General features: G+C 35.0%; 2 protein-coding genes across 5 annotated transcripts; one reads left to right on the top strand and one right to left on the bottom strand.

Moving 5' to 3' along the window:
* Positions 1 to 579: 579 nt before the first annotated feature.
* On the bottom strand, positions 580 to 27,645 carry LOC124424689 (cadherin-23). 4 transcript variants are annotated; one of them, XM_046964091.1, is made up of 18 exons: positions 27,569 to 27,645; positions 26,663 to 26,801; positions 21,603 to 21,762; positions 19,802 to 19,989; positions 14,455 to 14,527; positions 8,181 to 8,484; positions 7,721 to 7,992; positions 7,466 to 7,630; positions 6,833 to 7,271; positions 6,501 to 6,742; positions 5,905 to 6,429; positions 5,462 to 5,814; positions 5,146 to 5,360; positions 4,082 to 4,641; positions 3,690 to 3,998; positions 3,332 to 3,626; positions 1,606 to 3,250; positions 580 to 1,398 (listed from the first exon to the last, which is right to left on the bottom strand). In XM_046964091.1, exons 4-18 carry the CDS (start codon positions 19,918 to 19,920, stop codon positions 1,191 to 1,193), a joined length of 5,724 nt encoding a protein of 1,907 aa, XP_046820047.1. In that variant the 5' UTR covers positions 19,921 to 19,989; positions 21,603 to 21,762; positions 26,663 to 26,801; positions 27,569 to 27,645; the 3' UTR covers positions 580 to 1,190. The 4 variants fall into 4 exon arrangements, with proteins under 4 accessions (XP_046820047.1, XP_046820050.1, XP_046820049.1 ...); XM_046964094.1 differs by lacking the exons at positions 14,455 to 14,527; positions 21,603 to 21,762; positions 26,663 to 26,801; positions 27,569 to 27,645 and having other exon boundaries at positions 19,802 to 19,866; XM_046964093.1 differs by lacking the exons at positions 14,455 to 14,527; positions 19,802 to 19,989; positions 21,603 to 21,762; positions 26,663 to 26,801; positions 27,569 to 27,645 and adding an exon at positions 11,652 to 12,065.
* LOC124424694 (neurogenin-2-like) lies at positions 20,398 to 21,605 on the top strand. The gene has a single exon (XM_046964103.1). The coding sequence runs from the start codon at positions 20,408 to 20,410 to the stop codon at positions 20,870 to 20,872; it is 465 nt and encodes a 154-aa protein (XP_046820059.1). The 5' UTR covers positions 20,398 to 20,407; the 3' UTR covers positions 20,873 to 21,605.

The raw sequence follows: 27,645 nt of genomic DNA, 5'->3' as shown, positions 1-27,645 counted from the left end.
TATATATATATATATATGTATATGGCAGGATATGATTATAACAAAAATTAGATAAAAACAAAGTAGAAATGAAGAAATTAAATGCATATTAGATTTGTCAATAACTTAATGCGATTTGTGTAGAAATTCTTTAGTATTATTTGCATGTAAAGGTTAATATATGTTATAGTTCCATGAATCGGCATTATCACTACCACCATCATCATCATCATCGTCATCATCATCATCATCATCATCATCATTATTATTACTATATGACGTTATCTTTCTAGACATCTCTCAATTTTAACTGCCATGTTAAAATGTCTATTAGTTCAAATTGTTACCTTGACATTTTCGTTATGAATATTTGCCCGAAGTCGAAAGATATTCGACTAACTTATTATTGCTTCAAAGTTCATGAAAATGACTTTAAAATGATGATTAATGAGTAAAGAATTATATAATTATATAATAAATTATTTTTTTTTTATACTATCCAAAGAAACAAATTGAATTTATCTACTTAATGGAATAGGCGAGGTCATGGATGTATTACTTCATGGAAAACTAATCATGTTGATAACTTGGCCATCTTGATTAATTCCTGAAAAGATTTTTTTATTCAATATCAAAAGAGAACGATCGATTGCTATTTAATAGTTTGTGTAACAATGTACATTACATTTCTTTTCCTAATTAGCATTAGTAGTACCAAATATACACTTTTCTTCTCCTTAAATATGATTTATATTACAAGTGAGATTCATTTTTTTAACACAATTAACCTTAACTACGTGAGTAATGACTATTCGAACGATAAAATGTACATCCTTAGAATTAAATTTTCTAAAATAAAATACAAAAGTTATTATCTTTACAATAAATCGACGTATTTTGGCACGAACGTCTTAAAAGGTATCTAAACTCAGTGTTAACGTTATTACATATTATAACTATACTTGGTTTTATACAGATATAGCACCATTCAATAATCTCATCGAATCGAATTGAATCGATCCTATGAAATCAACTCTTAATTCAACCTTCAAAGTTTTTCGATAAGATATAGTTCGATCCTGTACATGCACCATTGTGAATAAATGTGAACAGTCTATAACGAAATCATATTTCTGTTCTTAATATCATTTTTCGAGATCCATTTTCATTGGATCAAGATAAAAACAATTTTGAAAAGGCAAAGAATTGTTCTATGCTCTAGAAAGTGTGCTTGGATGATAAAGAGTCGTATCAGCACCCCACTCATAAGGTCCCTCATGTGGACCCAAAGTAACCATAGTTCCAGGGCCCAAAGTTGTATGAGAAGCTGCACTGACCATTCCTGGACCAGATGAGACGTAACTCAATGGTGGACGCGGTTGTTCACGTAAACGTGCATGCTTTACTTGTCGTTTATATCTGAAACACGAAATATTTCAAAATCTCTTTCTTTTCGACCTCCTTTCTAAATATTACGATTTCTTGAAGCAGAACATATTAGAAGTACTGCTAGAACTAATAACTAAAATTAATGACACTTAAATAATAAACTTCTAATTGTTTGATAATGAAATACAAAAAAAGAAAAAGAAAAGAAAAGATAAAAACAAGAAAGTATGAACTTACTTCGCGTGCATGCAACAAAGGGTACAACTCGACACAATGGCTGCGATACCAACAAGAACGGCAATAGCAAGCACCCACATTTGTGTCATGGATGCATCAGCTCGTGCAACAATAGCGGCACAATGTTGCACCTTCTCAACGTTAAACGTCTTATAAACTTTCTTCAACTCCTCGTTCTTCGAATCTGTTAATAAAGCCTTCATCTCATCCAGATCGTAAGACTCTTTACCAACCATTTGGAAACAAGAACTAGTAGAGGAAAAGTCTAAAGAGTTATCTTCTTTTGAATAAAACTGAGTGTCGTAAACGTTTACGGTGATTGGTAAAGATAGTGCCATTTGCACAGCTTTCTCAAAATCCTCCAAGGTCTTTCTAACTTCCACGGGTGGCTTCGAGAATACAAATTTCAGCATATCTCTGTCTCTTAACAAAAATATTCTCAAAGTTATATTAGTCTCTCTGCCAGATGTTGCCGAATTATTAGCTGTCACTATCAATTCCATGTATCCATCGGCATAACCGGACATTGAACCGATGGTTCTAAGTTCGCCTGTTTGAGAGTTCAACGAAAGACGTGACGGAGTGACCCATGATGACATCGAGGAATCGACCAGAGATAAAAAGGATACATTGCTCATATAATAATTTATCGGCAGAGCATCGGAATCAGCGTCGTATGCTTCTAATGTTATCAAACTGGTGTCGATCGGTACGTTCAGTCTCACCCCAAGAGTAATGTTATCTTTCTTAAACTTAGGTCGATTATCATCGATGTCAAGAATTCTGATAAGTACTTGTCTCTCCGAAGGATCTTGTCGATTGTAAGGTTTAGGAACAACGTCAGATTTACTGGAAGAATATTTGAAACATTTCACTGTTAATAAATGACGATCGATCGACTCTCGATCAAGACGACCGTTTGATCGGATAACAGCAGAGTTATTTTCCAAACGTTCAACCGTAAATAATCCACCTTCATTTCCATAAATAATCGCATAATCTATCATTCCATTCTCGCCTATGTCTTCGTCGATAGCTTCGACGATACCCACTTTAGTACCATTTAAAGCTTCTTCTGAAACACTTAATTCGATCGGTGGACTATCTAGACTTCTCTTAAAGTGTGGTTTGTGATCATCGATATCATTTACGATCACTTGAAGTACCCTAGTAGCTTGCTGTGGAGGAACGCCTAAATCTTGAGCTACTAAAATCAAAGTGTAACTATCTTTAATCTCTCGATCAAGTAGCTTCCTCGTCGTAATCAAGCCAGTCTCACTGTTGATCCTAAAAGCACTAGCATCTTTACCAAAATTGCCATCTTCTAAAAACTTAAAAGTTATTTTTCCATTCGGCAAATTTGGATCATCAGGATCGGATGCTACAGCTTGAAAAACAGGACTTCCTATCGTCGAATTTTCAGAAATGTATGCTATTTCTTCAACGGTCGGCCTAATGAACAAAGGGACTCCATCGTTGCTAACTACATCACCGATGTATAATGTTAGGATTATATCCGTGAATAATAGTGGTATTCCACCATCTTGAGCTCGAACACGCATATTGTATGGTTCTGTTCTTCCCTTGCCTGTTAATGCTCGAGCCGAAGATATCTCCCCGCTTGTGTGATTTATCTTGAACAATCCTTAGAAAATCGGATTAATATTAAATTGGTATTGATCATTTAGATTAGATACAAAAAAAGTGGTAAAGTTGTAACAGTTACCATTGGCTTCTCCTTCGTCTATAATTTCGAAATGAATCTGGCCACCTTCCCCTTCATCTGGATCCGTCGCTGTAATGTTAACCACGCTGACACCTGTTGAGGCATTTTCAGGAATAACAGCAGTATAGGATTCCTGTGGGAAGACTGGTGCGTTGTCATTGACATCCAATATATCAACAGTGACCAAAGCTCTAGTACTTCTTTGTTCTGCACCACCCTGGGGCATGTCAGATGCAACGACATAAAACCGTAGAACAGATTGTCTTTCTCGATCAAGACTCGTGTTAGCTGTGATCTGAAATAATAAGTTGAACGATCTAGTAAGGTTATATAAAATGAATGATAAATTTTAATTTACCTGTACATTCCCAGTAATTGGATCCACCTCGAACATATTTGCATTTTCGCCTATTAAGGAATATCTCACTTCACCATAACCTCTTTTCACTTCTTGTTCTGTATTCGAACTATCCATATCAGTTGCTTTTACGTTCAAAACAATCTTAGATGGCTTCGCTGATTCTAGCACCGATATTTTATAATCTTTTTGAGTAAAAGCAGGACTATTGTCGTTAACATCTTGAACTTCGACTATTATATTTGCCTCCGACATTTTTCGTGTTATCTCGTAGTCCCTTGCAAGAGCACGAACTTTGAAACGAATAAACTGAAATAAAATAATAAGTACATTTAGATTTTTACATACAAATTAATTAGAAGACTCTTTTTAGTTAAGAGTAGATTCATTACTTTTTGATTTAACGCTTCGTAGTCAAGCCTTCGACTCAAGACGACATTTCCACTTTGAACACCAACATTAACGTATCCCTCGTCATCTTCATCTCGAACAAGTTCAAATCTCTGGACTGAATATCCAGTTGTTGGTTCCTTCGCAGACAGCATCAAAAGTGTTGTGCCAAGAGGTTGCTCCTCTGGGACAGCAACTCTTATCATTGGATTATTAGGAGACCATCCAGGATTAGTAAAAGTTGGATTATCATCACTGTATGCCTGAACATATATGGTCACCTCTGCTTTGGCGAACTGTTTATCTTTATCAACAACAGCATTTAAATCTTGCACCTGAACAGTGAGTATTATGACAGCCGCAACCTGATAATCCAATACTCGATTAACAGTTATCAATCCGGTATTAGAATTAATACGAAAAGCTGTTTTATAATCGTAGGGTGTTATGCTCTTCAGTGCTACACCAGTCTTATCAACGGCTCTTATTGGTTCCACAATGGAGTATTCTAAATATGCATCTGAATCTGGGTCGGTGGCTACTACTTTTAGAACCGACTCTCCTGCAACGTATATTCATCATCTTAATGCATAGGATCCAGTTTTTGTTTCAACAATGTATATTACATTACATGTAATATGTACTATGTAGAACTCAGGTATTTGCTCTCGGAACAGTAAAGGGGCAAGAAGAGAAGAGAAAATGTTTATTCGCTCCATCTATTCCCACCTTTGACGTTTTAGAATGTCACGAAATAGGATCTTGGTGACATAGTCATAGAATTTTCATATTTACGTTAGTTATTACGATTAATAAATAGTATTTAACACTTGAACGTTTATTCCAATGCTTTATCATTCTTTCCTACTTTATTCCGATACGTTCCACTTTTCTCTCTTTATTACGCATGGCATTAGTAGATGTGATACTTTCTGCCAATAAGGAAAATACATGTGATATAAAGTAAGCAAGAGTGGGACAGCGACTGGAACGTTTCAACCAGTTAGAACCGCATTCTTTCCAGCGACAAACTTCTGAGTTCTGCACAGTACTTCATTTAATATACCTATGGCTGCACGTTCTGACACATAAACCAAATATGTAGACTCGTTGAACATCGGTGGTTTATTATTTACATCTACGATATTCACGGTAACGGTTGTACTAGCAGTTTCTCTAACCGGTGTACCAGAATCAATCGCGTAAACTATCACTTCGTATTTATCACCTCCAGTCTCCAAGTCTAAACGAGCATCTGGAGAAACCGTGATAATACCTGAACTATAAAAACAAATATACCATATAATGATATCTGAAAGGTTACAGAATCTTATTTGCGAGGTAGATTTTAATCAAACTACCAGATAAAAATGTTCGATCACCTAGAATCGATAACGAAATTATCTTTGGCTCCTGATGCAATATGATATTGCAATAAATTATCCCGGCCATCCGGATCATTAGCTACTACTCTAATAACTTCTGTACCCGGTGAAGCGTTCTCTAATAATCTCGCTCTATAACTACTGGGTCCAGGTAGATTAGATTTGTAGTTCCCACGAAATATGGGCTTTTGATTTCCGGGCACACCAACTCGAACATAAAGTTTTGCCTCAGAATAGAGTGGTGGTGTTCCACCATCTGTGGCACGAATGATCAATTCATAAATTCCTCTTTCCGTATCCCCAGATTTCACAGGTCTTGACATTGTCACTTCACCACTATCTGGATTCACCTGTAATAGGAATTTCTTTTTTAAATCGAAATACCTTGAAACTTTGCAAATATATTACTAGACAGTAATACATAAAAGTAAAGCACGTACCATGAAAATATCTTCCATCATACTATTATGCTGATGGATCATGTAAGTTATTTTTCCATTTCCTTGCATGGGTCCGTCAATATCTGTTGCTCTGATGAACATTTGTGGATCGAAACTAGTAGCACCTTCACGTACCGTTCTAGAATATTCAGCCTGTTCGAAGATCGGTTTATTGTCGTTAACATCTTCCAGCTCGATGAGAATATTAACAGCGGAAACTCTGCCACCGCCATCTTTTGACTCCATAGTCAACGAATAAGATTTTTGCATCTCATAATCCAATTTTTTCGCAACTGAAATACCACCTTTCTCGGGATCGGTTGAAAATTTATCAGCACCAAAACCACGCAGCGTGTAAGTTAATTCGCCGAACGAACCGCTATCGTAATCTCTAGCAAAGATATCTCCAAAACGAGTCCCTGGTTCGGCATCTTCAGGAACGGTCAATTTATAAACAGATTGTAAAAATTCTGGACTGTGATCGTTAGCATCCAGTAATTGAATATGCACTCTAGATGTTGCAACCTGAACAATTTAATTGAGTTATCGATTATTCTTATACTTTGTGATAACTTTTATTAAAATTCTAAACTCACCACTTCGCTTGCGACTATAGCAACGACTTCAAATTCCAGTTCTCTTTTATACTTATCATCAACATCATAATCGAGCACACTAACGTCTTTAGCTTTGACAACGACAGGTACTCTACCTTGTGCTTCCTCAGGACTAACGGTAAAAGCTTTACTAATTCCAAGGTACTCTGGTACGTCTCGTAAAGCCAAAAAATATTTAGCATTATCACCGACATCACCGTCGCTAACAATCATATTCAAACCTTAACGGAATAAAGATTTTTTTAATTAAACTAATATTATATGTTAATTAACAACAAACGCATAATAATTATCTACGAAAAAATATTCACCAGGTAAAGGAGTATCCCTTCCAATATCCTCCGAAATCTTCAGACTAAAATGATTCTCGTTAAAAACTGGCGCAAGATCATCGACATCAGTAACGACAATGGTTACTATTGACGTGGCAGAATCTGCTGGTATCTCATTATTGATCAATTCAGTAGCCTTGACATGAAATGTGTAAATTCCTCCGTTTTGTAGGATCCTAGGATCCTCTCGATCAAGAGATACATTCGTTGTCACGAGTTTCCCTAAAGTGACGTCACCATCTCGTACGACTTCGAGACCAAAGTGACCCGAATCTTCGTCCTCCAAAGTCAGGAGCAACGGCCTCGATTCACCCGTGTCACCGTCTCGTGCTCTGATCGTTAATACAGTGTGATTACCTACTGTATTCTCTGGTAGAGCTGCACTATATGGTGCATTCAAAAAAACCGGAGGTTGATCCTAGAAAATATGTACTTGTATCATTAATAATTCTCATTTATTTGAATAAAATTATGTCGATCATAGTTATATCTTTTAGATCAGCGTTGGTAATTATAGACCGCGTTGGCTACTTCTTTATTAACGGGCACATAGACGGCAGGAGCCGTTAAGCATCCGGTTACTTTCATGACTCTGAACAGAGACCTACTTACTTGAACATCGAGAACGTCGACTGCGACGGTAGCTCTAGCTTGTAGTCTTTTCGATGGGTCACTCGGACTGTCAACCGCCAAAAGATTAATTAAATAAGAATTTCTCTTTTCATAGTCTAAAGGTTTCGCCAAGGTTATTTGCACGTCGTATTTTCCTTCTGCTAACTAAATAATAAACATGCTATATACAACACTCGAATGAACGTAAAATATAATATAATAGATTAATTTGAAATATAAAATATCAAAGAAAACCTTTTCGGTCGAGACATCGAAGGTATTGCAAACATCGTCGTCTCGCGATGCTGGGATGCATTCAACGTGAACATCAGCGTTGACACCACCATCCTCATCAGTTATCGTGATTGTTCCTGTAGGAAGCAACAGACCTCCAACGTGTGCGCTTTCAGGCACCCTCGCTGCATAAGGTCGACCATAATACATTGGTGGATTATCGTTTTCATCTAGGACTGCTATTTCTCGACGAAGGGATACGGTATTTGGCTCCGAACCAGCGATACCTTCGTCTATAACACATATTTCTTTATTTCATCCATTTCTTATAACATCCTTGAAACCTTATGTATAGAAATTTTATTCAATGATTTCTTTCAGTATATAAAACGAACGTGGTTGGTTACGCACGAACGTGTAAAATACCGTAATAAGTTGCAAAAAAAAATAGCACTTGAGATCACGCTACGATGAGAATTACCCGTTATACTGATGATTACTTCGATCAAGTCTTGCGTTTCTCTGTCAAGCGTTTTTCGAAGAACGACAACGCCGGTTTCTCTGTTAACGGTGAAATACTCTCCACTTATAGAATAATGTAATCTAGAACCTTCCGGATCCTCCCCTTGGAGAGTATAGACTGGTGCACCTGAAGGTGTACCTTCGGAAACGGCTAATCTGGCCATGTCTCCTCCTTGAACAAAATGTGGTGCTCTATTGATCACTTGACCACGTGACAGAGAGCACGTGGTCAACCATAGAAATAAAAACATCCACATTGTCTCCTGAAAGTAAATAAATTATTATATTAACTTTCTAACTAAATATTTATAATACTTTCAAATTTGTTAAAGTATTCACGCACTAGGTATTGATCGAACGACGTTATTAAAAGTGAGAAAAAACAAACGAGTCGCTAGAACGTTCAACTTCGATGACCCATTATCTTAAGAGTTACGGCCGGATAACCGCAGACGGAGTGGGAAGAAAGGAAATGGCTCGCGTGCTCGAAAGGATGCTTCCTTGAATACATACATAGGAAAAACGTGTCTGCATATAACAGAGGAGACTCTCCTTGGCTTCTGCGTTCTTGAGTTATTGCATGGTATTAAAATTAAAAAAAAAATAAAAAAATAAAAAAATGCCTTGAGGCAAACCACCAACCGGTATACCGTAGCTCTCTATGTTTGGTGTCTCAATGACTTCGAACGAGTACGTGCGGTTAGTGAAAAGCCGTTAGAAATCAGATTCCATTTCAGGAGTCTCGTGGATGTTAAATGCCCGAGTACCGAGCAACGTAATCGAGAATTAAAACGATCCATAAGCTCGTTAACACGTTCGAAATATTTCTTTGGCTTTGACTGCCTCAAGTATTCCCGATATCAGCAACGTTCCATGATTGTTGATTGCGTTAAGTGGAAATTCGAGAAAGCAGAGAGAAAGAAAGAGAGAGACGTCGGTGTTGCTGCACCTTTTGTTGGAATCAAGCTGCTAACTTTCTATTACCTATAACGCCTCGTACCACCGAACGTTGAACAAAAGTCTTACACAACTCTATTAACCGGGAGAGGGTGGAGAGGTATATAAAGCTAGAAAACATTTAAATTCGTTTTATTCCCGTCATAACTATCGACTTACGACAAAAATATTGAAATCTGAATGATGAAAAATTAGAAAGTGGATAATCGAAATTTTTTTTTCTTCTATTATACAGAACCTCGACCAGAACCATCATTCGTCTTTATTTTAAGATCAAGATTAGTTAAGAGAATAGTATTCGTAAAACTGTGAGAACAAATGATTCTGTCAAGAGAAATGACAGCTATGAGGCAATTTCCCCATAATTTCTTGGCTTCTTCATGCGTGCACTTAGACAGTACTTCCGCATTTCGTACCCTATTATCAGGGATGGTCTCTGAAAGAGGTAGTTGTTAATCAAACGAATCTACCATATACATAAATATTTATATGGCATATCGCTCAAGACGTAAGAATTTCTTTTTTTCATTGAAATAAATCGTTTTTGTAAACAAATTCTTTAATAATTTCTAAATCTTCTCGAAATAAATCAATACTTTAATCGCATCTACGTTAATATTACAGTAACCAAATAAAAAAAAAAAGAAATCCCTTTTGACCGAAGAATTCATCGAACCGAGCAATGACTCAGCCTTCAGCGAAGAACGCAATAAACGTATATGAAATCGTATTATCTCACATTTAAAGACGATTTCACCTTCTCATCGTGCAACACGGAAAAGCAACTTCAAATGCATTACGACGATGACCGATAAGTGTGAATGTTCAAATAGAAGTGGCCATTACTTTCGGTCAAGTACAAAATGACATATACAAGATCGATCAAGTCATCTCGAGTAGAAGAAACTTTGCCTCTCAATAACTGAATCCAGACTGATCCTAATAATAAACTATTATTTTATTATAAAAAAATAAAATATCGAAGAAATGTTAAATATATAAAACTTCGTTAAGAATCATTCATGAAAAATCTAGTTCGCCTTTTATTCAAAGGATCATTTGAAAAATCGATACTACATTACTTAAAAAAAAAACTAGTACATCTAGCTAACTGTTTTGTACTGGTTGTACGAGACTCTTTCAACGTCCTAGACTCGTTAATCGTCGACCGAAGAAAGAGGAAGCAAAAGAGAGAGGGAAACAGAGAGAGGGAAACAGAGAGAGAGAAAGAGAGAGAGAGAGGGGGGAGAGAGAAAGAGAAAGAAAAAAACCGTTACGGCACCTCCCCTTTTGCCCCTCTGTTACGTTACGCGCATGGAATCCTGACACCGCGTGACCAGGTGATGCCAGGATGAATGACTAAGAAAAGGAATATCCTGCCACGCGCTCTTCTTATACCTCGCGTCACTTTCATCGGTAAGAAACCTCAATCGTTGTAGTACTTCCTTATTCATTTTCTTTTTAAATTTATAATCAATCATTTAACTCGAGTTTTCTTCGTTCATATTAAAAACAAATAAATTATATTACAGGTAATATATAAAATAAAAAATATCCCAAGAACATTACATTTAATACTAAAACTACCGTTCGTCGTCTTTTTAAACGCCGTTTGTCAATTTGACAGGTATTGTCGAATTAAAAAAGTCCGATTAATTTGATACTTTAATCATATAACAATAAATAAACTAGAAACAATTATAGATTAATATTCTTTTAATAATTATTAATTCAACTATTGCGAAAGAAGAAATATTTCATATCTACCGTTTCAACGGGAGTCTGTTAAAAGGAATAATTATTAATGAGTATCATATGTCGAAATATTAGGCTCGATCATTCAACCAAACGACTTACACGAACATCGATCGTATTTTCTATCAACGAACTTGACACCGGTTCCTCGTAAGTCAGAACACTGGGGGCGATCCCGCGCCCCCGTAGAGTCATGGACTCTCGCTGGTCAGACTGGTTTTCCTCGAACTGGCGAAAACGACGACGAGAGCCACGAGTTTGGCAAGATACACGAATATCTTAGAAGCAACGAAACGAAACGAAAATGCGAGCTAACCTCGATACATCTCGATTGTTATATCGGTTATTAAGAACGTAAAATATCCAATTGAACGACCATGACCTTCCTATCGTAAATTTAAAGTTTATGAATATATATATATTTATATATATATATATATATATATATATATATTTATATATATATATATATATATATATATTTATATATATATATATATATATATATATATAGGATATATATAGGATATATATATATATATATATATATATATATATATATATATATAGGATAGGTCAAGATTCATCCTAAAAAATTATCATTATTTAATTGATTTAATATTATTTACTTGGGAGAAAATTGTTAATCCTTTTATTGAAATACATATCGTTATTTCGGTTATATCAATAAAAATACAAATAAAAACTAATGACATACCTTAAATAAGAAAAGAAAAACTCGTATATCCTTAAATCGATCTATCACAACTGGAAATCACTTGGAATCTGAACAAAAGCAAATTCCATTAACGAATATACTTCGCACCACGCGAACATAATTCTCTAACATCTCCATCAACTTCATTCCTTTCGTAAGATTTGTCTTACGAACTTTTACGATCCACCCGAAGGATCCTTTCACCTACGTATAACTCTATGTACTTTTCGTTTCGAATGAAATTAAAAGAAAAAGGTTACAACCACCAAAAGTATTAATCTCATTAACAACAATCATCTATATAAGTATGTAGATATGTCTCTATGTAATGTTTTACATTATTTATCGCGACATATTGTCTTGCCTTTCGAGATACTTATTGTCAAAGGAATGAAACGCGCGAGTACACGAATCTCGAAAAGCATGACGCAGACTGGATGAGAGAGGACTTGCCAGCAAGTATTCTTGCTCTCCCTATTCTCTCTCTCTCTCTCTCTCTCTCTCTCTCTCTCTCTCTCTCTATCTCTCTCTCCTTTCCTTCACACATATACATACACAGAAGTACACAGACTCTGGCTGGCGATCTTTCGAAAAACGAAGCGGTGTCTGCCAGCCAATGGACAGGTCTACACTGCATCCTAAGGAGGTATGTGGCCTCCGCTATGGGAGTGGAAGGAATAAAGACAGAAGAGAAAAAGAGAGAGAGAGAGAGAGAGAGAAAGCTGTGCCAAGCCGGAATAAGGAGAGGCTACAGTCAGTCCCCGGTAACTGTGCGCGCGAAAGGGGCACCGGTGCTCCCACTTAAGCCCTTCCTTTCTATCCCTACTGCCCCTCCATCTTTTTCTTAATATCACCTTCCTTTTTTATTTTTTAGTTTTTTGATTTTCTTTCTTATTTGTTTGTTTTCTTTCCCCCTTGAAAACCTACTTGGATTGTTTTAATCCAAACCATTTCTAGAAGAAGTAATCTCTTAAGATTAGAAAGAATCTCTTGAAATTGATGTCAACAATTTATTCAAAAAAAATTCAAATCAATGTACTATAATTTACGATTAGATTAATAAATTCATAAATTATTGTATCGATAGATAAGAGAAAATTCGTTCTCATCAAATTATCATGATATATTTTACTTACATTTGGAAATATAGGTAAAATTTAATGTATTTTTTCTTTTTTCAAGTTATAAAAGAAATCTTATAAACATTTTAAATGGAGACCTATTGAAATTCATCGAGAACAATAATACACATTCAACGTATTAATAAAGTCTTCTCGAATTGATCATTACTAAAAATTAATTATTTCTTCGTTCTTGATAAAATTCTCTAAACAGAAGATTGATATTGGAAATAGAGGGAATCGATGGCTCGTACAAGCAATAACCTCGAACGAACAGCTATTTGTTTGATCGTTATAATGCCACTTCTAATATAAATATCGAAGTGATAGTTCATTCGTGAAGAACCCATCTATGTCGGTTTAATTTGCTGAACTATCGGAATCCAAGCTTATCTTACTAGACAGAATTTAGAACGTAAATACATGAGAAACATATTAACACGTAAATCGTCACACATAGCTTTAATAATATCCCTTAGTAAATTTATTTCATCGAGATTTCATTAAAATTTACGATTTATGTACTCGACGATATTTTTATCAATAATTAAAAACAAATAATTTTAATAATACAATTATATATATATATATATATATATATAAATTTTATTATATCACTTGTATCATGTATCAATACTTTGTATCACTCCGAATGACAATACCTTCTTTATTTTCGACATTTGTTTATGCGCAACATTTATAAACAACAACTTTTACTGATGTATAGCTATCTCATAAGAATTATCTAACATTTATTTCTTAGCACGTAAAAATTTACAAAATTTATTTTGAATACGCTAAAAAACATTTTGTTTAAAACGATAAGAGTCTAAAAGATATATCAAACTCCGTATATTTCATAATTCTGTCGTTCGAAATGATAACGATTCTTGGACGTGAAAGAAATATAATTATAAAAAAAGGAAAGAAAAGAAATTAAAAAAAAATGCATTGCCCTTCTTTCATGAATTCTCCTTCTCGCTTAATCGCTTCATTTTCTCAATCCTATAATAGCATGAATAGCATTTGTATTAGCGTTGTATTATACGTCGATGAGGCAATATGGATAACTCGGCCGCCTCGTCATAAGTCGATCCTCTCTCATTGGCTGTTTCTTGGAATAGTTCAAAAGGTCCTTTTACCAGCAGTACTCTGGCTAGAACCAAGGTAAGCAGCACGTACAGAGTATGGACTGCGAAAGAGCAACGTTAAAATGCCGATGGCTCTCCCCACTTTCTCTATTTCTGTCTGTCTCTGCCTCTGTCTCTACCTTCGTCTCTCTCTCTCTCTCTCTCTCTCTCTCTCTATCTTTTTATTTTTTTCACTCTTAGAAAATAAAGGGGACACGAAAAAGAAAGATTCTCGTGAATTGAGTTAAGTAATAAAGGATAAATATTCGAAGTGATCCAGATAAAATAATGAAGAAATGGAAGAAGTAAATAAGTGAAGAGATTGCTAGAGAGAACGAAAATGACAGAGAAAGAAATAAAGAAAGAGAGAGAAGAGATTGGCGAATCTCGGAGAAGGAGTCATGTACAGTTAGCAAAGACCAACTCGAACAGCTCCACCTTCAACGATGAAGTACCAAACAATTCTAAGAGCACGATACAGATCGTTTTATTCTATTAGGAGGATAATCCATCGAGTCCAACGATTTCCTTTTTTATCATTTCAATGCTTACCTGAAGAAGGAACAATCGACTTATTTCAACAGTCGATTTATCGAAGTCCAAGTCACTCTTCCTTTCACTGAAACTTTTCAAGGTTTTTTATTTAAACGTTGTCATTCGTGCAGAACAAGTATATTATAATTAAACTGTTAAATCTTGATCGTATTTATCGCGGAAGTGATCGCGTAATTACGTAAGTGAAATTTATCTTTATTTTATCGATTTACCATGAACGAACGAATTAATCATTTTCTCCCTTCGTCCGTCGTATAAAACGAACGTTAACTTAAGTACTTATTTATTCGCTTTTTCGAACGTTGATTAATAAAAATGACGTGCCAAGCTGATTATGTCACAATGAGTTAACGAAGCGTAAGTGCGTTTATAATGGAACGGCTTCGTACGGTGGTAGGTCGTGTGCTAAATACGAGAATACGTCGAAGGAGAAAGGACGAACGTGTCAAAAAGAGAAAGAAAGATAGATAAATAAAGATAGAGATAGAGAGAAGTTGCATAGACGCGGATGCACTTTTAGAAGTACGATGAACCATGAGGAAGAAACTAGAAAGGCGTGGGATAGAGGTATATAAATCTGCTTGCATAAAGATTATCGTGTAAGATCTCTTCTTTGCGACTAGTCGACATTTTTGCGATCAACTCTTGTAATTCTCAGACCCTGGGAATTCTCTCGTGAACGTGAATATCTATCTATCTATATATATATATATATATATATATATGTGTGTGTGTGTGTGTGTGTGTGTGTGTATACATATATGTATGTCTTGTGTCTAGTTACGTTCGTATAAATACATAATATCGTAAATGAACGTGAATGTGTTTCGTATGCCGGTTAACCCACTTCTCACGACGCCACACACCTTTTACGCATGAGACCAGATCACCTTTTAAACGTGTAAACGTTCGCTTATGTGTGTAATAACACACAACATATACTGATACACTCGTAAAATTCTTCTTTCGTGCTAATTAACGTAACGAAAAAGTACAAAAAAAGAGAACAAGTATTACATTCTCTGAACGTTGAGGAAATCCGAATTAGCAAACTTCCTCTATAACATCATGTAACTTTAAAGTGACGTACTTATGTTTATATCTTTTAATTTTTCATTTCATTTCATTCCTACACATTTAATTTTTTTTATTGTATAAATTTATTTAACATTTATAAAATAATTTATATTGTATAAATTATTTAACATCCAGTACAAGTAATATCATGTAGTTTTGTTTATAGACACGACGAAAATAAAAAAAAAAAAACAAGAAAATTGAATTATAAGAGATTAATTCTTTATAAAATATAACTTTGAAGTTATGTGCTTATATTAAATTTTATTTCATTTTATCTTTAAAAACTTAATGTTTAAATATTAAGTCATACTTAATATTAGTATATAACTAATGCTATAAAATTTCTCATTATATAATTCTGTTTGTAGATATAACCAAAATCTCGATTATAGAGGATTAACTATTTATAACTTTGTGTAACTTTAAAATTATATACTTAGTTATATATATCCATATTTTAAAAAAATTTTCTTTCGTTTTATCGATAAAAACTATATTGCTACTTTATAACCAAATCTCCTAGTAGTTTTCCAAATAGTTTTAAATAATGTAAGCGATACTATTTTATAAATTTTACGTGATATAGTTTTTATTAGAATTGAAGAAAAGAATTGAGTAATAAAAAGAGTTAACGTAAAAAAAATATATAAAGATGATAAGAAAGTGAACTTAGATAAAATTAATTCGTTCTCGTTAAGGAAAACCAAGTTAAATGTGTTCGACTCGATGAAGTGTCGAAATTCAATTTATCGCCGTAGTCATCGATAAATTATCCAATTAGAGCGAATCGTTTTTCAGCATGTATTCGGTACCCTTTTTGCGAGACAACGATTCTCTCTTCTCGATTCTCGCTAACACCGGGCACGCCCCTTTCTTTTTTTATTTGATTTTCGATTCTGCACGCCCCAAGAGCAAATCTTTCGTGTAATTTCCAATATTTCCGTATAGCCTCGATCGAACATGTGTCCTCGGCGGTTTCGATTTCACGGGGATCTTTTATCGATGACTGGTACGTTATAGTACGAATTTTCAAAGTGTGAAAAGGGTTGCTGCCGTTAAAATTATATCGACATAATTTTTTTTTAGGGAAAGGGTAGACCCGAATATCATAGGGTCTTCAAATACATCGACGAATGTATGAAACGAAAAAATTTATTTTCTTCTGACGTTCCATCTCCTTCGTAAATTTTTACGATTAAATCTAAGTACATATCATATTGTAGACTGCAATTTTATGGAAATTTTCTCATCATATTAAAATAAATGCACTTGATCAGTATGTTCGTAATCATTAGTATGAAATTAATCATGATCAGTTAAGTGCCATTTGAAGGGAAATGTTGTAAACAAGTTATATGACGTTAATTGTTTCTGAGAAAGCGCGAAAGTCTACGCTAGAGTGATCATGTTTAAGCGACCGTCTCTAATTATGAAAAAGAAACATTTCTCCAAGGAAGCAAATAGAAAATATCGACGTAACAGGAAATAATCTACAAATAATATATACGTTCTAATAACATTCGTATCCAATAATATCACATCTATATTTATACGACAAGTTTTCTTTACCTGTACGCAAAAATTATATTATACTCCATCCTAACCCTGACATTGGACTGTAAGTTCTCGTCTCAATGATATAGCGGAAACGTTTCTTTTACTTTCTCTGGGACAACTAATTTACCTAAAGTCGTTAAACGAGAAATCGTACGAGAAAGAAAACTCGCTATATCCAATAATCTAACAAAACCGCATGAACTTTTCTCGAAAGTAGTTTCGTCGTTTCGTTTGGACATAAAAGTAAATTGCATAGAAAAATAGAAAAGACAAAAAAAAAACAAAAAAGAAAAAAAATGTAACCTCATCGATTTCACGTTACAAAATGGCTATAACTCGAACAAAATATTTTAAAATACGAATGGAGGAATAAAAAGAAAAAAAAAGAGAAAAAATAATCCTATCGAAACTATCGAAGGAATTATCATATGGATTTTAGCGATAATTTCACTGTAATATTTTTCAGAAAAAAAATAAAAGAAAAGAAAGGAAAAAAAGTAGCTGCGATCGATTCAACAGGGAAAAGAGCGCGAATCGACGTGAAAAAGGGTCGACGGTGATTTGCACCACCAGCGCGAGAAGTTCTGTTTGTTCTCATTGAAGAAATTATTGACAGTGCACTCAGAATAGCGTGAATATGTCATGATAACAAATCGTTAAGCAAACAGACCACACGTGGGTCCTGATATATTTTTCGTTCCTATATACGTCACCTCGGTGTCTTTCATATTGTTCGTAACAGTTCAAAGAGACACGATTAATCGAAGCTACACACGACGGGGATGTAAAGATAGAATTATTAAAATTCATAAGCCACGATTTTCCAATTTTTTATTAAATTACTTCTCTTACGTAATTGACAACATGATCGATGGACGTTTACACGTTTTCTTCGTCACCGGTATGCCCTATCTTTCTGTTGATCCCTTTACACACTTTAACTTCGAATTCGTGAAAGAAATCTATTATAATTTCCTAATTCGATATCTTCTTCGAAATCAATAAGAAAGTTCCATACTAAAATTTTCTAATGAATTATCTATATTATATGTGTGTGTGTGTGTATTTGTGTGTGTGTGTGTGTGTGTGTGTGTATAAATATATAACGTTTTCAAATTTGTATTCTTCGAAAGATATGAATTATCAAGTGTTTCCTAATATAAGTCTTTTGCAAGTAGAAATGACATAAAATCTGTTTGATCAACCAAATTTGCAATTCGACATCATTCTTACATCGTATGACATCGTCAGACTGATGGTTTCTATAGCAATGTCATAGGTATTATCAACTGATTAGCGGATGCGACATATGGTCGTAGTTGGCTTTATTAGATTACCTGCCACTTATGCTTTAGTTACACATTGAACGTCGTGATCGAATCGAGATCTTTTGAAAGTGCAAATTTCTATATATAGATAAAACTCTCATTTTTTCTTTCAGGTGAGTTAACAAACACTAATTGATCTATTACAAAACTTACAAAGTAGATTTCTACAAGAATAGACTTGCGGTCTTATAAAATTCGTTCTTGTAATAACACCTCCCCCTGATGATATGCAATCCTTTATACTGTGCAGCTAATCTGGCATTAATCCTTAGAAAATATAATCTACAAAATATTATATAAAACGTTAAAAAACGATATATGTTTATTAAAAAAAAAAAAAAAAAAAAAAGGAATAAAGAAAAGATGATATAATTTCTGATACATAAGAGATAGATTTATTCTACTCGATTAAACCAATTGAGAAAAATTTTGTAGGAAATCTTTTAGATCATAAGCATGTATACAAAGGATACGTATGATAGATTTGATCTGTAAAAACGAGACCAGGTGAACTATGAAAGACTCCGAGACAGAAAACAACAGAAACGAAATATGAAATTCTCCGTAACTATGGCTCGAGATAAATCATTTTGTTTTCTCGGTAGACAGACTTAAAAAGAAGTGCTCGGTTGTACGCGAAATCTCAAAGCGGTGTAATCACCCTAAAAACCTCTAATCTTCTAACAAGGCAGCTACATACTTCTCTGTCTCTTTCATTTTCTCTCTCTCTCTCTCTCTCTCTTTCTCTTTCCATCTATTTCTCTCTCATTCTCTCTTTTCTTTTTCTCTATGGCACGCGTCTAATGCATATAGGGAAAAGTGGGGGTAAGGGAGAGAAAATGGGAGGAGTGAAGAGAAGAGAGAGGGACGAAGGGAGAGGAATGTTAGGTACCCCTCCGCAGTGATTATGGGGTGAACTCTTGGTACGGTGCCCCATAGATGGTGGCTGTCGAGTCTCGTGGAGGGGGCGAAATACCCCCGGGACGGTATATATGCTCTAAGAGCCCCTTCCCACATGCACAGTACCAAATTGTACCCCGCCTAGTCCGCTCGTTCGATTCTTATTTTCGCTTTTACGTTCTTTCCTATTCTCTTATTCATCTCTTTCGACGTTTGATTATGACGTGATGAATACGTACGATTGCGAATATTAATTCAATATTTGAAATTTTATTTGAATTCAATTGTGATTCTGTGTGATCGTTCGTGAAATATTTTCTGTTTTCCAAAGGATAATTCATTTCTACTGTCATCTTCAATAATACGCTCAAGGTATACGGAAGAAAGAACGAGCCTATTTCTTTGAAATATAAAATGAAAACTTTTAAGTGTATAATTGTTTAATAAAGTAACGAAAAATAAAAGAAAAAGAAACTTACTCGTCTGTTGCTCGATTATCACGTAAGCGTGATTGTCTTCGTGTTATAGTGAATCTCCGTGATGTCATCGGAATATTCATTCTGTAGCGAGGGAGGCTTTGACGAACTGTCCAGTTCATCCGACTCCGGCTTTGACGTTAGCTTCGAGTCTCCGAAACACGAATTATCCGCGGATGGTCTCTTTCCACCTGTGAAAGAAGAAAAACGGAAGAAAACTCGGAATACTCGATGTAAAAGTCCCACTCAGGTAAATATTTTTAAACAATGATTCTAAATTGCCTTTTTAAACAATGATTCTAAATTGCCTCTATAAACTTTCTGAACTATTACTTATTTACTAATCGTATCAATGAATTTCTCTATTTTATCACAATTAATTTTCGTATCATCTTAAAAATTAAAAAAACGTAAATCCTTAAAATATTACCTGACAAAAAAGAACAAGAGAAAGATGGGAATGATAAAAGATAAAATAAAATGAAATAAAATAACAAGAGATAGAGAAATAAGTGAACAAGTAAAAGAATCCTATTTTCTTTGATACTTTAGGTACTCAGATTGAAAAGGAATCGTCGGATAAAGGCGAACGATCGAGAACGGCACAGAATGCACACGCTGAACGATGCACTAGAGAGATTAAGAATGGCTTTACCTACATTTCCTGAAGACACCAAGTTGACAAAGATCGAGACCCTTCGGTTCGCTCACAATTATATATGGGCTCTCTCTCAAACATTAGGAAACTCTGAGAGTGGCGAAGTAACCGTTAACGTCGGCAATGTAACAGTCAGCATCAGTGAGAACGGTAACATGATCACGTCTTCGACCGGAAGCTGTGCTGTAGCTGCACAAAAACGACTTGGACCGAGTCACCCAACAACATTTCCTTATCCTCAAGAAAGATTCGTGCCGGAATGGCAAGAATATGATTGCTATAGCGATCAAAGTGTCAGTCCACCGATACCACAACAATATCAACCGTGTTACGAGCAAAGGATGTATCCACATCATCAAATTCATCAGCCACATCATCATATGACTCATCACAACAGCATGTATCAGTGCCTTTAAGATTTGGACATCGTATTGTATCGTCTGTTTTCTTCCGTGTTAAATTTTCATGCAACGAAATAGCAGACGAAATCCTTTGATCTATCTGTGCCATCAACATCGAATTTATTTTTATTGTATGTATCGAGCCATTATTCGTATTTGAATATTTTGAGTACTAGGATGGTTCTACCGGTCATGTGTTCTCTTTGCGCGAACTTTCTATCGCGTAATAATAATACCAAAGTGTTTGCTACGTTTCGATAAATTTAATCGAGAGGGAGAAAAAGAGAGAGAGAGAGAGAGAGAGAGAGAGAGAGAGAGAGAGAAAGAGAAAGAGAAAGAGAATTTACCGTAGAGTATCGTCGGTATATATTTACGATGCAATAACGAAAATGGTTGGAAGAAATGCGATGGAGAAATTATTTTCTTACTGTTGCGATCGTTTTGCAATTTTGAACGAACAGTTAATTGAAAATCAATGAGTAATAATAATGCAAATTTATTACGTACGAAAGTACAAAACTCAGCGATAAGTATTATCGTATTTCTTCTCCTTCGTAATTATTATCAGTATAACCAGTTTAATCGAGAGACTTCAAGTCGATAGTCGATTAGAAGTCGTAGAAGAAAAAAAATTAAAGAACAATACTAAAAGGTTATCGTTATCTACTTTGTAAGAGAGTAATCTATTTAAATTGAATTTAGAACGCTTAAGCTAATTATAAGTTAATCATTATTACACATATACCGTCATTATCAGCAGTCTCTTCTAAATCCTTCGGTCTCGATAATTCCGAATTATAATTTTTATCGGATTTCTTTCATAGATACATATTTACATGCGTTCCTCATTGTTCTAGTCATCGATGTTTTTAAGTTCTGATCTCGAACGCTTGATCTCATTTTATCTGTAACGTAAGTCATGATAAAAATCAAATTTTTAATTTTATTTTATATTAATTAGATATAAAATAACGTTTTCTCCACGCCAGTGCTCTTATCTTAATACGGAATTTTATCCATTCAGGGAATATATATTGTACAGACTTTATACTTACATCAATAAATCATATTTTACATATATACATACCTACATATTATTATTGTTATCTTTCATTTAACGATACGAAATAATCTTCGTCGAATTGGCTAAGGAACCACTTTGCAGGAATGAAATCGCTTCCTATTTGGAATGAAAGAACACGTGCCGCGGCACGTGTCCTTTAGAAGAACGAGCATGGGGCAGATGTATCACAAATCGTTCCTGAGATTACACCTACCTAACTAATCCAACGGATTACATTAGGAACGTGACTTTGAAATGCTTAGAAAACATAACAATTGAAAAACAGATTTTCCTACCGCAAAATCATCTATAATATTCCCTAACAAAATGACATTCGTAATAATTCACAATAAAATGTATAAATCGAAACTGGTAGCAACTATGCAAAACTCGAAGAATATCCATTTGTATTCAGAAAATAGGAACTGCAATGTTAGACCATTATTTCCATAATAAAAGTAAGTAGGCGTCACCCACTTTGTGATCCGAATGGCAAGTGTTAGAAAAATAAATAACTGAATAGGAATACTTCATCGGAACGGAAAAGTCAACTCAAGAGAGTGGCTTTATCAAAACATTCGTGAAAAGGACAGTATTGAAGGAAAATATTTTGCTTCGATCTTGCAAACGTACGTTTCTCTAACGTCGAATAATATAATAGAGAATTATAGAAAAATGTTAAAACAACACTTGTTAATTGAATCTAACGGTGCCATCCGAACAAACAAAAATAAAAAACAATTTTTAAGTAACAGAAGAACGGTAGAAAGCTTGTCATTAATTCTTATCGTCATAGCAATTTTTAATTTTGATAATTCATCAAAATAACATCCCGCTTGTGTAAATTTGAGCGCAATTAGAAATACATTTTACAGGTAATTTGCTAGTTATATATCATAGAAATTCGTCACGTAGTTTAACATTCGATCAATAATTTCGTATAGAGAGAAAGGCAGAAAAAGAGAAAGAGAGAGAAAGAGAGAGAGAGAGAGAGAGAGAGAGAGAGAGAGAGAGAGAGAAGTTATTTGCAAACAGCTCGCAAGCTGCGACGAATCCGTTAGCATGCTCGATCGTTTCCCCAAATCTTGCCAATAATGGTAATGCTTCAATAGAACCATTATGTCGACGATATATCACTGTGTGCATAACGCGACAGAAGGTTCAGGATCCAGACAGATTCTATTGGGATCTAGGATTTTAGGGGATTCGATCGGTTTTTGTCGATGCTAGTACCCCGCTCCCAATAACCAATCAAACGTTGCCCGAATCACGTTTTTCAACATGCAAACTATGATGATATCGATAAGAATTAATGAAGGAAAAAAAACTGTTACAGTCTGCAATTTTTAAATTAATTTGATAATAGGCAATGAAATAATGTAAAAAAATTTTTTTTTAATATAAAAATATTGTCGTACAGCAAAGGTATAAAAACCTTTTTCAGCTTATACAGACAACTCACGGCAAATCGTGATTTCACTTTAATCGACCTTTCGTTGGGTCGTTTCCGTCGAGTGCACATATCGATCGCATGCACGACCGTCATTGTGTTGGGGTGCTGGTCTGTACGGTGACATACTGGTGGCTGACAGCCTTGGCTCCCCCGTTGAGAGAAGAGAGAGAAAGAAAAAGAGAGAGAGAGAAAGAGAGAGAGAAACAGACAGACAGAAAAAGAGAGAGAGAAAGAAAGACTATATAAGAGAAGACAGAAAGAGAGAAGGGGGGATAACTCTCAGCTACGAATTCGAAAACAGCAGAGAGGGGAACGTTTTCCTAATTCACGAAAATTCGTGAAATTACCTTGACCGAATCGTTGAGCACTTAATCGAAGATTAATGGCCATGACTGCGAAGCAAGATCGTACCCTGCTGTCAATCGAAAGGAATTCATTCTCTCCGTGAACAAAATATTAATCTTCGATGATATTTTTAAATAATATTAAATATCTGAAACGTACAATGAAAAAATTTTCGATTATTCGTTTTCTATTCAATTTCTATTGAATAAGAAACTATGAAATTTCATCGGTTACAACGTTATAACCATTAGGTAGTGTAATTTTTTTTCTTCTTTTCTTTATCTATTTTTTTTGTTTTTTTTTTTTAGAAAATAAGAAAGAATAGGGAACGTGTTTACCCTAAAAGACTATCGATAGAGACAGACACGGGCGGCCGACACGAATACGAAATAAAAAGGAGAGAGAACTCGAGAAAGATCTTTCAGCTTCGTATTTCGGCATCTGTTTAGCTCGTGCTACCGTAGCTAGCGTAGAGTGCTGCTTTGCTGTTGGTAGTACATATATGCGTGGGGTAGAAAGACGGCTTTTCATTGTGAATTGGCATTTGCAGGCCTTTGTGCTAAACCACAAACAATGGACATTGGAACAGTGCGTCATGGAACTCGTTCTCTGAGTTTCCTTCTTATCGGATATATATATATATATATATATATATATATATATATATTATTAACGAGAATCGGTTATCTAAAATATAGAAAGCTCTTTTATTTGAAAATAATTCTTCATCTGAGAAAATTTCTGAAATCTATTAAGGGAAAAAAATCAATATCAAGGAAGAACGTCGTACGATCAGACGTCAGAGATGTCATCATTTTCGTCGAAGTTGAAAAGACCGAGAAAAGTTGACAGTGACTATCGAAAATACAAGTACTGGAGCCAGAGTACAGAGTACTTTGACTCGCGATAGAAATATAGGGGACAGATGTCTACGGGGGGCAGGTGTACCCCACCGTACGCGTGCCAACCAACCCCCCACTGTGCTGCCATTCAAGACTATAATTTACTTGAAGAATGCCCGGCGTAGCTAGGCATTCATCACGAGATGACGCGAGCTGGTCCCTGCTTCATCCAACCTCCGAGTCCTTCGGAGTCGATCGTTCGTCCCCAGCTTGCAAACCATAAGCGATAACACCACGAATTAACGATCGACGTTTACCAACGTTTCTCTTGATCAATAAAATCTGTCTCTTTTGTTCATTTAGTATTTTCTATTTTTTTTCTTTTTTTTGGACAAAGGAAATAAAAAGTAGTCACAATACAAAAGTAGTACACATACACACACATATACATTGATTACTAAAATATATTAAAGAATTCAATATTAAGAAAAAATATATAATATAAAAAATACAAAATTATTTATACATTTTCACTCTCTCTCTCTCTCTCTCTCTCTCTCTCTCTCTCTCTCTCTCTCTCTCTCTCTCTCTCTCTCTCTCTTTCTCTGTCTCTCTGTCTCTATTAAATCTTCTTACATTTCTGAATAACTTCGAATGGTATATGCACGTATTATTAATCGCAATGAGCCGTATCGACGCCCCCGAATCAGACTTTAATCACATACAAGAGCATGGATTAGAGTCTATGTTAGAACCGCCTTGGACAAATCATTGATTTAGCTTCATTGTGGATCGTTCGCGGAAGTACGCGTTTTATTGGGTCTACGGGGTGAGCTTACGTAGGATTACACGCGTGCCTCAAAGCGCATTTGATCTCGAACGGTGAGTCTGTATGCGTTTTATTTGAATCAGGGGTGGAGTTTGTTCCTTATGTGGACTTAACTAAAAAAGAAAAATATATATATATATATATCGATATACGAAATCGAGATGGAGCAATGTTTACACGAATCCGAATCGAAATAATTTGATCGAATAAATAATAAGAATGAATTAATAAAAATACAAATTCAATGCAAAATCAAAGACTTTTTGAAATTTAAGTAAGTAGTTACCTCGTAAAAATTTGATATCTGAAAGCTTGAAAAAGTGTAATTTTCGTGAAAAGCATTGAAAAGCTAAATGTAACACCGATGAATATAGAGTTTCACATTTATTCTCGCATAATCCCCTAAATCGTCGGCGAAGAGTAACTTAATATCATAACTGGGTCGGTTCAAATTGATGAACTAACCGCGAGCCAGCAAATAGTAATTTAATATCGCTAGAGCTTCTCTTTGAGAGTAGACAAAAAAAAAGAAAATACTATTGAATGGTAGAATGATTTCACGCAAGCGTTACTCACGTGAATGACGAGACCAATCGTACGCTGCCGTGGCGAAAGGTTGGTCAGTTGCCCGTAAAATTTTAAACTCGCTAAAGAAGGACGTTCGGCGAACTTATGACGAAATAATGAGGGCTCGGACCATTTGAATACGCGCCATAAATTTCATTCAATGCTACGACCTCTTAAAATCCAAAAGAAAATGTATATATATGTATACATATATATACATATTTATATACATGTGTGTGTAACAAAAACATTTGTAAAAATTATACATATAAAGTAAAAACTTCCACGGACATGTCAAAATTTCATGTCAATTTTTGATTGTATTACAGGTACAAATCATCATGAATGAAAAATAATATAAACGTTCTACAAAATAATTATTCAAGAAGATGGGAAAATATATGCTATGTTATTCCTCCACTTTACACGGTGCCGATCTCATAAGCAGTCAAGTGGTAATGCCGGTAGCTCGTGCCTCGTGAAGTTTTCTATCCTTCTCGTACCCAAGTAAAAATCCCTCGGTTTGTCGTCTCTTCTACCCTCCGTTTCCCCTTCGGACACTGGCTGGCAGCTCATTAAACACCCACAGCAGCCCTCGGGCAGGGCCGAGCCCTCACCCTGATTTAACTATTGTTCGATTCGTCTGTGTATTACGTACGTGCTCCTTCAAATACATATATAGACACATACATATAGATATACATACATAGTGTACACACATGGTTGATAGTCGTCGACATCAATGATGGCAGCACCTTCAACTGGCGAACGCGTTCGCCATCATTGAGGGACGGCAACTTCGGCCATCTGTCCGTATTTCGATTCGCGCCAACTCCAAAAACCACCTACGAACGCCAGTGGTTCTTAGTTTGATGCACGAAAGAAGAGAGAGAGAGAGAGAGAGAGAGAGAGAGAGAGAGAGAGAAAGAAAGAGAGAAAGAGAAAAAGAGAGAAAAAGAAAGGGGGTACGAAAACGAGATTTAGTCGGAGAATGCAGAGGGTACACGTGTCTGTTGAGGTCGCTTCCTCCCTCGGGGTTGATTCGCTAACAAGCTCTCCACTCGAATCGATTCAGTTTCTCTGAATTTTATATAAACTAAGAAAACGTTCACTGAATATCCAAGTTCTTTTAGTTTCCTATTGAGACCATGCGAAAATCTAATTCTCGTAAATCATTATGATATCCAAATAAAATAAATAAAAAAAGTTTCCTGAATGTATTCTATGTCATATATATATATATATATATATATATATATATATATATATATATATATATATGACATAGAATATATATGACACATATATTAGTAGAGTATTGCATCTAAAAAACCAGAGGTGACCTTCAAATCTCCTATATAGCTCCACTTATAGAAAAGTTATATATACCACGTAATGTCCCTCTTGATACCATGTAACCTCTGCAGAAATAAATTTTTGTACAATGCAAAATTTAGAAATTATTCGAGATGATCAAGTTAGATACCTCACCCGGTGTGTATATATATATCTAAACACGAAAATAAAAGATAATATTATATAAAAGACAGGTGTATGTAAACGAAAGATTTTTCTCTCTCATGATTTATCATTATTATAACTGAAATCGTACCGTTCGTTGTATTGAGCACCACCGGAAGGAAAGAATTGACGTGTCCCGCTACAACCGGTACACCAACTTTGATTGTG

The sequence above is a fragment of the Vespa crabro genome, chromosome 6, assembly GCF_910589235.1.
Source record: "Vespa crabro chromosome 6, iyVesCrab1.2, whole genome shotgun sequence".
NCBI lineage: Eukaryota > Metazoa > Arthropoda > Insecta > Hymenoptera > Vespidae > Vespa > Vespa crabro.
Note: the sequence above shows the minus strand (reverse complement) of the source record. Positions and strands in the feature narration are given on the sequence as shown.